The sequence below is a fragment of the Entamoeba invadens genome, assembly GCF_000330505.1.
Source record: "Entamoeba invadens IP1 unplaced genomic scaffold scaff_1105074725183, whole genome shotgun sequence".
NCBI lineage: Eukaryota > Evosea > Mastigamoebida > Endamoebidae > Entamoeba > Entamoeba invadens.
The window spans coordinates 400-14,049 of record NW_004443692.1 but is presented as its reverse complement, the minus strand read 5'-3'; the positions used below and the strand labels follow the sequence as shown (position 1 = coordinate 14,049).

The 13,650-nt window shown below is 35.6% G+C and overlaps 5 protein-coding genes across 5 annotated transcripts; 3 read left to right on the top strand and 2 right to left on the bottom strand.

The window, feature by feature from the left end:
* Positions 1-563: 563 nt before the first annotated feature.
* Positions 564-2,954, top strand: EIN_175520 (coiled-coil domain containing protein, putative; the record flags this gene model as incomplete). The annotated part of the gene is made up of 1 exon (XM_004260488.1): positions 564-2,954. One exon carries the CDS (start codon positions 564-566, stop codon positions 2,952-2,954), a length of 2,391 nt encoding a protein of 796 aa, XP_004260536.1.
* A 263-nt stretch (positions 2,955-3,217) lies between these two features.
* Positions 3,218-3,943, top strand: EIN_175510 (NSFL1 cofactor p47, putative; the record flags this gene model as incomplete). The annotated part of the gene is made up of 1 exon (XM_004260487.1): positions 3,218-3,943. The coding sequence occupies one exon, from the start codon at positions 3,218-3,220 to the stop codon at positions 3,941-3,943; it is 726 nt and encodes a 241-aa protein (XP_004260535.1).
* Positions 3,944-4,496: 553 nt separating this feature from the next.
* On the bottom strand, positions 4,497-6,695 carry EIN_175500 (hypothetical protein; the record flags this gene model as incomplete). The annotated part of the gene is made up of 3 exons (XM_004260486.1): positions 4,497-5,173; positions 5,236-6,498; positions 6,581-6,695. 3 exons carry the CDS (start codon positions 6,693-6,695, stop codon positions 4,497-4,499), a joined length of 2,055 nt encoding a protein of 684 aa, XP_004260534.1.
* Positions 6,696-6,818: 123 nt separating this feature from the next.
* On the top strand, positions 6,819-7,775 carry EIN_175490 (A/G-specific adenine DNA glycosylase, putative; the record flags this gene model as incomplete). Its single annotated transcript, XM_004260485.1, has 1 exon — positions 6,819-7,775. One exon carries the CDS (start codon positions 6,819-6,821, stop codon positions 7,773-7,775), a length of 957 nt encoding a protein of 318 aa, XP_004260533.1.
* Positions 7,776-8,570: 795 nt separating this feature from the next.
* On the bottom strand, positions 8,571-9,422 carry EIN_175480 (hypothetical protein; the record flags this gene model as incomplete). The annotated part of the gene is made up of 1 exon (XM_004260484.1): positions 8,571-9,422. The coding sequence occupies one exon, from the start codon at positions 9,420-9,422 to the stop codon at positions 8,571-8,573; it is 852 nt and encodes a 283-aa protein (XP_004260532.1).
* Positions 9,423-13,650: the final 4,228 nt, after the last annotated feature.

Genomic DNA, 13,650 nt, shown 5'->3' with positions numbered 1-13,650 from the left:
AAAAGCAATCATTTACCAATTTTGACGGGAAGGAGTCCAAACTCCTCTTTGGTTGCAATTCTATATTTGGAGTACTTATCAGCTGGTGAAAATCTTGCTGGGTGAGCAGATTTCACGTATCCTTTGCAATGCGGGCATTGGTCCTTCAATGTGTATTGTTTGCAGGCGTCACAGAAGTACAACAACATAACGATTTGATAATACAGTTTTAGGGTTATGTTTTCTTTTCTAATTTATTTTGTTTTTTGTGGAATTTCAAATAGTTAAATTATAGTTTTTAATACTACTAATCATCGAAATAAGAATAACTAATATATAGTTTAATTAATTATAATAAAAATTATAAATTAGACAATGAAAAAAAAATAAAAGGAATCTAATAAAGGATCTTATAAAAGTAAATAAACTAAAATATATTATTAAATAACTATAAGAATTAATTAGAATGAGTGACATTAAGAGAGAGACTCGAATAACAAACAGTATAACACAAAATCAAAAATCAAAGACGATGAAAAACTATAAAATAGGAAAAAATAGATTTCATCATATTATCGAGAAAGATGGGAAGCACACTGTTGCTATTAACACTAACAACCCTTTTGGTGTATTCGAAGCCAGAAACGTTTGAGACAGTGATGGATGACCTTAAACAACGCGAATATATGTACCAAAAGGAGTTGAATAAGACACAGAGCCCTATTGAGGAGTTTCGATTGACTCACTTAATTCGCGAGATTGGGCGCAAAAAGAGCGCGTCGACTATTTATCAACGACTCAGCGAAAAAATAGAGAAGACGACGGAGTCAATCACAAAGATGAGAGATCGCTTGAAGAGCGTCAAATCTTGTGTGAACAAAGAAGAACAAGACCGATTGAAAGAGATGCGCGACGTCTTATTCACACAAAACATCCAACTCAACGAACTGCAGGAACAAGCGAAAGATCTTCTCACTTCGATCAAAGAACCTTCATACGTCGAGACCCTCGCGCAGATACTGAAAACTAAAGTGGAAGGTCTAACGAAAGAAGCGAAAGAGACAAAGAAGAAAATGATCACGACACAAGCGGACATTACAACACTCAAAGCCAAAATTGAAGAAATGAATGGAAAGGCCGCGAAGACGATTGTGTCTGCTTTAAAAGTGTTTTATAACGACGAGAAGATGGAATTCATCAACGCATTACAACGCAAAGTTACACAACTCAGACAATTAAAAGCGATTGCGGAGGATATCGTCACGTCGATTAAAACAGCGAAGGAAGAGTTTAAGAATAAAGTCGACGCGGACGAAGAGAAGAAGTACACCGAGTCGTTAAAAAGCTTGAACGGACAGAGGAAACAACTCTTTGAAGACGTCAAAGAGATCGAAGAGAAGAGAAATTCTATTATGGAGAACATGAAGAACCAAAGCTTCTCGGACTTGAAGACGGGAATTATGATGGAACAATTGCGGTTGGATGAGATGAAGGAACGACACATGAAGAATGATATCATCGACTACGAACGACGAATTTTGAGTATGCAGAAACAGCGCGACTTTGTGAGGACGAAACGAATGAGTGAAGCCGCAGATAAAGTAAAGAAGGAGAGCGAAGCACTTAAAAAGGCTGAGAAGAGTATGGGGAAGGTCAGTTTGAATGCTTTAAGAGCGAAAGTGATGGAAGCCAAAGAGCACTTAGCTGTCGTCCAAAAGGTTCAATTAAGAGAGTTACGATTCAACTACGAGATAATGAAAAGGAAGAAAGAGTTGATGCAAAAGGACGTTGAGATATTGAAGAAGAGACTGAAACGAATACTGAAGCCAACCTTTGAGAAGAAACCGAATTTCTTAATAATGAAGAAAGCGACGGAAGAGGAAATTCATAAGATGGAGGCGAAAGTCACACTTGAAGAAAGTAAACTTGAAGGTGCGAAACTTGATATCAAAAAGTTGCTTGAACAACGGGATGAAATAGTTGGATGGATGAGAAGAGAGTTGAAGAGGAAGTTGCGTGGGATTACAATGAAGAAGAACAAAATACAGAACTTGGTGAGTCGAATTGTGAAGAACTCGATGAATGCGAGTAAGGCACAACTAAGATTGGCGACAGCAAAAATGCGAGATATTAATAAGAGTTTGCAACCTTTAAAGATCATCGAGAAGACGTTGAAAGAGAAGTTGGAGGAGTACGACGATGAAATTAAGATGCGAAGGATCGCGAAGTTGGAGAGGAACACCCTTGAAAGTGGGAAACAAATCATCGACAAGAAGGACCGAGTGAATGACGTGTTACTCAACTTGCGAAGAGAGGCGGACGCGGTTGATCAACAAATGAAAAAGTGTGGAGGGCAGAATGCGAAGTTGTTGTCGACGCGAGCAAAGATCTTTAACAAGATCAAACGAGTTGAAGAGAAGTTGAAAGAAGTTGGAGAGGTGGCCGTGAGGAAGGCGATGCGTTTGGAGGAATATATTGTTGAGAAGAAGAGAGTGTTTTCGCAGAGGAATGAGAAACTGTCGCAACGGATTGCAAGAGTCAAGAAATTGAAAGACACCGTGGTGTGTAAGATCTCAAGGAAGTTTTACGAGAGAAGCTTACAGCGAATAGTCGGGAAGAAACGTGATGAAGAGAAACGAATGAAGAAGAGCGCTAGAAACTTTGAGAAAGTTATTAAGGAGTTACGTAACCCTAATGGAAAGTATCTCATGAGCATCGTTGGAGATTCAGTTGATGATACTTATGTGTGCGATGTGTGCCAAGAAGTCGGGAATTACTATATAGACAAAGTCGCTCAAGGAATGGACAGAAACGTCTTAACGAAGAAAATCTTGAAGTTCTGTAAAGGGAAAAAAGAGGAGAGTGTCTGTCTGGCAAGCTTCATGAGGATGGATGTGCTTGACGTTAAGAAGGAACTACCGGGGTCTGGGAAACAAATGTGTAGAACCATTGGATTCTGCTCGAAACATTGGTAATTGAGACGATTTGTGTGTCTGTATTAATATTATAATAATATTATAATAATAATATAATAATATAATAATATAATAATATAATAATACTATTAAACAATCACTAAATGAGGTGTAACCACTTGTAGTCTTTATTTTAGAATTAAATGGTAAAAAAGAAAAGAGGATTTAAATGAAATAAAAGACAACAAACACTTTGTGGTAAACAATTCAACATATTGCTTAAATAAAAAATAGTGAAAAAAGAACAAGAACTGTTAAAGTTAATGTCAAATTTTCACAGATTTGGAGACTTTGAGAAAAAAGAACAACCGAAGGGACAGGGATATTTTAATAAGGGAGGAACGGAATTTTATTCAAACGACGGCGATGAAGCTTATAAGGCTGCTGAAAGCACTGCGTCGAGGGATAATGGGAACAAATATCACGATGCTGGGAAGGGAGATTTTGTATTAAATGTGACGATGTACCAAAATGGATTTGTTGTGAATGACGGACCACTGAGGGAATATAACACGCCAGAGAACAAAAAGTTCATAGACGACGTTAAAGAAGGATTTATCCCACAAGAATACGTTGAAATGGCTCGAACGTCTAATATTGCTATCAACTTAACAAATTCCTCCAAAACACAGTACGTTCCAAAAGAAACAAAAGGAAAAACCAAAGAGGAGGTGCATACATACACTGGAGTTGGAAATGTTATTGGGAGTACAGAGAAGGGACAGATTTTCCAAGCACCTTCCGAAGCACCAACAATTGATATGACACAACCCACAGTGAGTATTAAAGTCAGATTTGTTGATGGGAAACAAAAGGTGTTTAAAGTGAATAAGACAACAACAGTGAGTCAGGTATATGCTTTAGTCAGAGTGGAGTCAAATATCAGTGGGTTTAGACTTGTTGGACCACAAAACAGAATTATTGTGATGTCGGAGATCAACGTCGTCGACGCCAAAATCGCAAATGCAAGCCTCACACAACAGAAGTAATTTCCAGTTTTAAAAAGATTGAGGTTTTCATCAAGGTGTTGTACTATAACGAATACTATTATTTTACTAACTACTTATACTAATATAATAAATTATTTAATAATACAATAATTCTATAAATAGATGTACCAACCCCAATCAAAAGAACTTAAAAACACAAAATACGATGGACAGATATGGGAGAAGAGATTACCACGACCGAGACAGAGACATGAGTTATGACAAAAGGTATGATAGAGATAGGGACAGATCATATTCAGGATATAAAGAGAAGGCTATTCCATATGATGATGTTGTTGGCAAATACCCTCCGCCCGATGTACCCTTATATACTGAGATCTATTCGATGCCACAGAACGATCGAGGGTATAGATAGATTAATATTTGTTTAATTATTTTATTGTACGACATGATCATTTGGTTTCTCTACAAAACAAACACAAAATAAACTTCAATACACAATAAAAAAACAATGAGCGCACAACCTTAGAGTACAAGAGAGATATCAATGAGTTGTAAAACTGTATTTGAATATAATTTTAATATAGTTTATTTAATAAATGAATAACAAACTCTTCTCAACAAATTTGTGCTCGTCTTGTGGCATCACTTTTGAAAGGACTCGGAACATACTTCGTGAGAAATTGAGAAGAACTTTCCAGTCCTTGTCATTCCCTCTTGTTTCCATCATATTCAAAGCTTCAAAAGTAATGTCTCTTGTGCACTCAAAGAGAACTAAAGTAGGGTTCACTAATTGACTGAAGTCACACTCCGTCTCTTCAACTCCAACTTTACAGATTTTCCCAACTAAGTACAACACTCCCATCATCTCCTCTACACTCACTTGTTTCACATTCGCTCGCATTTTCTTCACAATTTCAATGGTGTTCAAAGCATCTTTTGTGATATCGTCGTGAATTTTGGTGTCATCTTCGATCCGTTGAATCAACTTCACATTCTCTCCACGAAACTCACACATGAATGGGGACTCATCGATTTCTTTCCACCCCCACCTCTCTTCCACTTGATACACAATCAAGTGTCTCATTAAGTCCACTACACACTTCTTAGTCTTTACCATAGAAAACTGTGGGAGTCTCTTCTCCGAGAAAAAGAGTCTGAAATTGTTCTTTGGAAATATCAACGACCCGGTGACCATATAATACACTACGCATCCAATGCTCCACAAATCAGATTCAAATGTATAGTTCCCGTGGTGTAATTGGATCTCTATTGTGTTATTTCCTTTCACTCCCAATTGTATTAGAAATACAAAACACTGAACAACAAACCAGGCGCCATATACGCTGGAGTCCCCGCCGAAGTCTTCAGTGGGTCAATATAATTATCTCTTTTAGTCAATCCCAAATCCGATATTTTAACAACTGGGTTTCGACTAATCAAGCTGTGGGCTAACAGCATGTTCGACGGTTTGATATCGCGATGTGCAAAATGCTTTTCAAGATGCAAATACTTGATACCACAGAGGATGTCGTTCGTGAACGAAAAGACTTCATCATCGGACAACAGTGGGTTAATCCCTTGTCTTCTCCTGACGTCGATCAGTTGTTGGATATCGCCCGCATCACAAAATTCCATCACTAAGAAACAGCAGTCGTCCACAAAGTAATCAAAAAAGGAACAGATATTTGGGTGATGAAACAACTTCATTATCCGTATCTCTTTCATCGCCATTTGCCGTAACACATTCGGATTCATATCGTTGCGAAAGATCTTTTTCACGGCAACGTAACGCTGATTCTGTTTGTCCCACGCTTTAGTCACGGCTCCAAAAGATCCTTTCCCAAGCTCATCGAGACTTTGGTAGTTGTCTTTCTTCCCAGGAACATCGGTGGTCTCCGAGTAACATTCTTCGATGAATTTGTGTTTAAACACGTCTTCCCATTTCATCCGCTCTTTCGATGAAAATTGAAGCATTCGCCCAAGTAAATTCTTTAACTTGTCACAGTGAATGACTGCAAAATCAATTGCTTGTTGCTCTTTTAAGAGTGTGTTAAACTCTTCGACATCGTCTTTGGGATAGATGGAGTGCCCAGTAGCCATCCAATACAAACAACATCCCAATGACCAAACATCAGCTTCACTTGTGTACTCGTCCTCGCTGACCTCCGGTGCAGAGAAGAGAAGTGATGAAAATGTTCCTTGAATACCAGGTGTTATCGCAACGGCACTTCCAAAGTCGCACAATTTAACTATTGGAAACGGCGATTCTTTTGAGTTCTTTAAAAGGAAATTTTGGAGCTTTAAGTCGCGGTGTAAAATGTTCTTCTCGATAATTAAGTACTCTAACGCTTTGAACATGTCTGCAGCAAAAAAGTGGATTTCGTCGTGCGACAAACCCTTTGGATTCGCGTCGACGTAGTGTTGCATATTGTCCTCACACCAGTCCATCACAAGACATTTGTAGACGTGCATCTCGGTTTGTGATATAAACCAATCATTCAATGTGACGATATTGGGATGTTTCAACTTCAGCATCAAGTTAATTTCACTGTCTATTTTCTCCATTGGAAAGTCGCTGTCGTCCCGTATTTCTGTTTGTCAGTCACCATTCAATATATAGTTGTAATATAATTTTTTATAATTATTATCTAATTTAACTAAATAAATGGAAACCTTTGATTGCAAAGTAGTCGCGCCCTTTCTTATACTTCCGGACAATCGCCGTTCCGCCGTAAAACTCTTCGCCAGTGATAAGTGTGTATCCGCGGCTTTGAAATGCATTCATCATCAGAAATGATTTTTTTCAGTCTTTTCAAATTCCATTTTATAATTATACTATATAATAAAATATATTATATAAATAGTTTGGCCAAAAAGGAAAAAATAGTTTAATTTAACTATAACTATAACTATGATTTGTAAGGAACAAAGTAAAAAAAGATTATTTGAGGGTTTCTTCAATTTCACAAAAACGAGGAAAATGTCAACCGCACGTGGAACCAAAACAAAAGTCTCTTCAAAACGAAAAAATGATTTGTCGAAGTCTCTTGATTTGTCACAAATTGATGAAGGGAAGCTTAAATTGATGCAAGACAAGATACTTAATTTCTATTACAGTAAAGGAAGACAACTCCCGTGGCGTGAAACAACGGACAAATATCATATATTGGTGAGCGAGGTGATGCTCCAACAAACACAAGTTTCAAGAGTGTTAGAGAAGTACAAACAATGGATGCTAACATATCCTACACTCCAAGAATTGTCAAAAGCACCACTCAAAGACGTTTTGGAGCTGTGGAGTGGCTTGGGTTATAATTCTCGCGCGAAGCGCCTTCGCGATTTAGCGGTGGAAGTTGTTACAAAGCACAAAGGGGTGTTTCCGAACACCGTTCAAGAACTTTTGAAACTACCTGGAATTGGGCCATACACTGCCAATGCCGTATTCATCTTTTCAGAGAACCGTGACATCGCGACTGTAGACGCTAACATCCGCCGTATTTTAATATCGGAAATGGGCATACCGGAAGACTCTGGTGATAAAGAGTTGTTTGCTTATGCCCAGAAATGTCTTCCACTTGGGAAAAGTCGGGATTGGCACAATGCTCTAATGGATTACGGTGCATTAGTCGCGACTGGAAAGAAGACTGGGGTGACATCGAAAACAAAGCAGAGTAAGTTTGAAGGGTCGAGGCGGTTTTATCGTGCAGAATTACTCCGAAGAGTTAGAGCAAACGGTGGGGAGCTTGACATTGGTAAGTGTGAGGAAGTTGTCAAGGGGACAAAGTACACCGTTGACGACGTACTCAGTGGTTTAGTTCAAGACGGGCTGCTTATATATAACGGGCACGTCGCCGTTCTGTCACAATAATCTCTGTTATCATTTATTTATTTTCTTCAAATAATGGAAGTTTTTAAAAATAGTAGTTTAAATTTGAACGTATTATAATAATATAGTTTATTTTATTATTATTATTATTAATTATTTTTATATTAAAAATAATAAGGTTTTAAACTTAATTCTTTTTTATTCTGATGGCGTTCCAGCATTTTGTGTTTTTTCTTAAAAACAAATTCGATTAAAAACTTATCCATATAATTATTTTTTTTAAATTGGTATAATATCTCAAAATATAACGAGATTGTGGGATAGTGGAACGAGAAACGCCGTCTCTCCACTTAATTTTTAAGTCGCGAGAACTCAAAAAGAAACCCCATACTGCTATATGACTTCCGAGAGCGCGTCTGACATTTCGTTTTCGTCTATTTCGGAGTCGCTTACGTCGCTCTCTTCCCTTTCTCTGTCCTCTTCAGATAACATGGACGAAAAAACGTTGATTGCCATTATTTGTACGTCCGTTATTGTTGGGATATTGTTGATCATCGCTGTAGGTCTCCTTGTGTATATCATTTACGTCAAGCTCACAAGCAAAAAGGATTATCAAAACTTGAACTAAAATTTTACTATTGATTTACTTTTAATTAGAGTTGTTTAGTTTTTTAATTTATTTCCTAAATAAGATTCTATATAATAAACTATAGTTCTTTGTATAGTTTTAATGGTTTTGATTCTATTGAGTTAGATTTGAAAATAGTCAATCAGTAATACTAGTTAATGAATTATAAAATTTAATAAAAAACACATACTAATAGTAAATTACAAATTTTAGTTGAATTGTAAGACGAAGAAATTTTTGATTTTTTGTGGTTCGTTGAGTGATTTAATAGAGAAAGGATTCTGTTTATATTTAGGAAGGTCATAGACGTATCTTAAACTCTGATGGAAATTTAAAGTCAAGTCTGGACTCATCCAAAATGCCGAAAAAGCCGTGAATAAGAAAGCACTTTGAGAATTACCAAGAGAAATGGTTGATTTTGAAGCATTCACCTTTTTAGTGATTTTACTCTTAGTCTCTGGGTTAAAGCAGAAGAGGAAGAAATCATTCTTTTTATCAGTTTGATGATATTCTTCTGATGTGTATAAAGGTTCTGCTGAATAACACCCGAAGATCTCATTTGTGGTGTTGACAAAGACAAAGAGGAGATTACTCTTAAACATTACTTTGGCATTGAAAGTTTTGTAGTCGATTGAATCCATTTTGGAAGTAAAGATAATTTCATTGTTAGATAAATTGATCCATTTGGTCAAACAATTCATAAACAAAGTGTTTGTGAAATGTAAATCATCTTCCTCTTGAGTTTTTGTACACTGCAGTTGTGAACAACTTCTCTCGTTTCGCAGCTTCTTTGGTGTATTTGGGACTGACTTCGATTTCCTTGTTTGAGAAGAGAATATTGAGATTTTCTGGGTATAGACCTCTTCACTTTGATCCAAGTGTGTTCTCAAATTACGAAGTGACGGCTGTGGAGTTTTGGAAATACACTTTCTCCGACGCGTGTTTTCAAAATTGTCGATACCAGCAGACATCTTCTCAACGTCCAAGTCTTCGAAAACTACAGAGAGTGAGATAGGAGATAGTTTGTGCTCTTTCTGTGGTATAACCTGGTTGTTTCCCATTGTGTGTTGTTCTGTGAATATCAGTTAGGAGCTTTTAAATACTCTAATAAAGGCGCTAATACAATGCTTTTTGTAAATTCATTATTCAAAACCGAAACAGTGGAAGCATAGGGTGGAACTTTTTGGTGTTATTTTCTTTATTAAAATTATTTAAACCAAAATTTGGGGACTTTCTATTAACGAAATAATTTGAAATCGTTTCTATATTTGTAAAAGCGTCATTTTTATTTTTTGTTTGTGGTAATTTTTGGAACTATTAGGTATAGTAAATAATCTCTTGTCAGTTATATCCAATTATTCGGTAATAATCCCGTTATTTATGGTGTTTTTACATTAACAAATGGTAATAATATGGTAATAATTTATTTTACAAACATGGTTAATTATTACGAAAGGTTTGGAATGAGATATATTGTTTATGTTGTTCAGCAGCAATTACAATCTTATTGTATTGACATAACTATATATATAGTAATTAATACTATATTTTATGTTTTAATGAGAACAAATCAAAAGAAAAGATTCAAATGAGTTTTCTATTGTAAAATAGTGTTGAATTGTTTACTTTAAAACTTTGATATGTATTATTGCGATTCGATTTTGCAAAAATGGCTGAAAGTACTGGAAATAGTCAGGAAGTCACCATTTTTTTTCAAACAAAAAAATCTCAAAATAAATTGAATTGTTTTTAATAAAAATCATATTTTTGGAAGATTTTCAATGAAGTCTCAAAACCAGCGTTTAGGGGTGTTATATATTATAACTGCCGTAAATAGCAGGGAAATCCAGCAATAAAGTTTCCAAAAAAATTATGATTTTAAAAAAATATATATATAATGTTTTGATATTTTAGCCTTCTTTTATATAAATAGTAGGGAAAAAAATACTTTTGAACCCTAAAAAATGTGATTTTATTTTTTGGGGGTTATTTTAATTTAATATTTTTAGATTTTTGTCACGAAGTTACACTTTCGGAGAGTTAAATTTGGAAACTTTTGAAGGTTTCTTTTATTAATAAATCACAATAAATCTATTTTAATAATAATTTTTCCAAAATAAGTTATAATGTCAACATTTGATTTATTCTAATACCAATTATCAAATATCGTCATTTGTAATTGTTTATAACATTATAGTTAATTTTTTACTATATTATTATTAATTTATAGTTAAAAAAGTGATATTTTTTAAAGTATTAAAATGTAAAAAAACAATAACTTTTTTTTAAATGGTTTATTTGTCATTATTATAACAAAACTATTATCTTCAATAGTAATATCTACTATTCATATAATGCAAAATATAGTATTATTTTTTTCAAATTAATAATACATAAAAATTTTAATAATAATATATATAAAAACGATAGTTTTTTTATTTAAATTTATAATACAGTTTTTAATAACAATAAAATATCACATTTCAGTATCATTAATCAACCTCCTCGATAGTTGGACCCTTGGAGTCTTTCTTTGGTGCTTGTGGAGCAGCTCCACCTTGAGCGCCTGGGAATCCACCTGGGAATCCTCCAGGCATACCGCCTTGTGGCATTCCCCCTGGCATTCCACCAGCAGCTCCTTGTTGGTACATCTTTGTAAAGATTGGTTGAACTTTAGCCTCAACCTCCTTTTGTTTTGCCTCATATTCTTCCTTAGAAGCGGTTTGGTTCTTGTCGAGCCATTCAAGAGTATCTTTTACAATTGTTTCAATTGCCGTCTTATCTTCAGCTGGCAATTTCTTTCCGACTTCTTCATTCAAAGTGTTCTTGACTGAGTAGCAGAAGTTCTCAAGTCCATTCTTAGCTTCAATAACAGACTTCATCTTATCATCTTCAGCCTTGAACTTCTCTGCATCGGCGACCATCTTGTCGATCTGCTCCTTTGAGAGTCTTCCCTTGTCGTTTGTGATAGTGATCTTGTTCTTCTTTCCTGTTGTCTTATCTTCAGCAGAGACATTCAAGATACCATTGGCATCGATATCAAATGTGACTTCGATCTGTGGGACTCCACGTGGTGCTGGTGGGATACCAGACAACTCGAATTTACCAAGTAAGTTGCAGTGATTAGTCATAGACGCTTCACCTTCAAAAACTTGGATCAAGACACCTGGTTGGTTATCTGCATAAGTCGAGAATACTTGAGACTTCTTAGCTGGAATAGTAGAGTTTCTTGGAATCAAAGCAGTCATAACTCCACCAGCAGTCTCAATACCAAGAGTCAACGGAGCGACATCAAGCAACAAGACGTCTTCTGTGGCTTTTCCTCCGTTTCCAGTCAAAATGGCAGCTTGAACAGCAGCACCATAAGCAACAGCCTCGTCTGGATTCATGCTCTTGTTGATCTCCTTTCCATTAAAGAACTCTTGAAGAATTTGCACAACTTTTGGAATACGAGTTGATCCACCAATTAACACAACGTCGTCAATACTTCCTTTGTCCAATTTAGCATCTTCAAGTACCTTCTCGACGGGTGAAATTGTTGACTTGAAGAGGTCAATGTTGAGTTCTTCAAATCTAGCTCTAGTAATTGATGTGTAGAAGTCGATACCCTCGAACAACTGATCGACTTCGATATTTGCTGTTGCTGCCGATGACAATGTTCTTTTAGCTCTTTCACATGATGTTCTGAGTCTTCTGACTGCTCTTGCATTGCCAGAAATGTCCTTCTTATACTTTCTCTTGAACTCGGCAATGAAGTGGTTGACCATTCTGTTATCAAAGTCTTCACCACCAAGGTGTGTATTTCCATTGGTTGCTTTTACTTCAAAGACACCATCATCAATAGCAAGAAGAGAGACATCGAATGTTCCTCCTCCAAGATCAAAGATCAAGACATTCTTTTCTCTCTCCGTCTTCTTATCAAGTCCGTAAGCAATAGCAGCTGCGGTTGGTTCATTAATAATTCTAAGTACATTAATGCCTGCAATAGTACCAGCATCCTTTGTGGCTTGTCTCTGAGAATCATTGAAGTAGGCTGGGCATGTAATGACTGCATTAGAAACAGTCTTACCAACAAAAGATTCTGCAGTTTCTTTCATCTTAGTTAAGACCATTGAACTGATTTCTTCTGGTGTGAATTTCTTCGTCTCACCCTTGTACTCCACCTGAATCAATGGCTTGTCATTACCATCATTGATAACAGTAAATGACCAATGCTTCATATCATCCTGAATTGCTGGATCACTGAAGCGTCTTCCAATAAGTCTCTTAGCATCAAAGACAGTGTTCGCAACATTCATAGCAATTTGATTCTTAGCAGCATCACCAATCAATCGTTCGGAGTCAGTGAAAGCAACATATGATGGGGTAGTCCTGTTACCCTGATCATTTGCGATGATTTCTACTCTGTCGTTTTGCCAGATACCAACACATGAATATGTGGTACCTAAATCTATACCAACTGCTGGGCCTTTGTTTGTAGCCATAATGTTTTCTTAGCTCTATTCACCCCTTTTTATACTTCTCAAGATCCACGAGGTTGCCACGTCCAAAGTTGTTAACACTTTCTCTTCCCGATTGTCTCGGCTAAATACGACTCTCTTACATGTAATGAAATTCATATACGTGGCGCTTTCTATTTTCATGGCAATTGACTAAGGAAAAGAGCCCGAATATTTATTATAAATAATAGGTAAATAGAATCATTTTTTAATAAAGGAGATAAAATACTATATGGTAATAGCTTTTTGTATTATAATTTTAGTTTTTAAATATTTTATAGGAGTTTTTAAGTACTGATTTATATAATAGTATTATTTGTATTTCGAATACTATGTGGAATGAATAAAGCAGATTGACTTTAAGAATTGAATTAAAAGCAATCTTTTAGTTTTGGTATTGTTTGTTTTTCTTAACTAATCGAAGATTATGTATTTACAATTAAAATAATTATTTTTAACCTATTTGGTATTTAAAAACAAATAATGCTTATTGTGGAGATAACAACCAAATGATGTCTAAGACGTGTCATTACGTATTTGATCAATGACGAGTTTGCCGATGTCTTTCCTATAACGGCATTAATGTTCTTTGCTTTCGAATTATAGAATTAAATTACACACCCAAATTAACTATTGGTAACTATTAGAATAAAAGTACAATAAAGAGATAACTTACAAATGACGTTTTGAATTATTTCTTTTTCTTTGAATAAAAACGATGACTCACCCCATTTCCGAATGAGCATGGTGAGTATACATTATTTTCAGATAAAACATTTAAAATTCAATA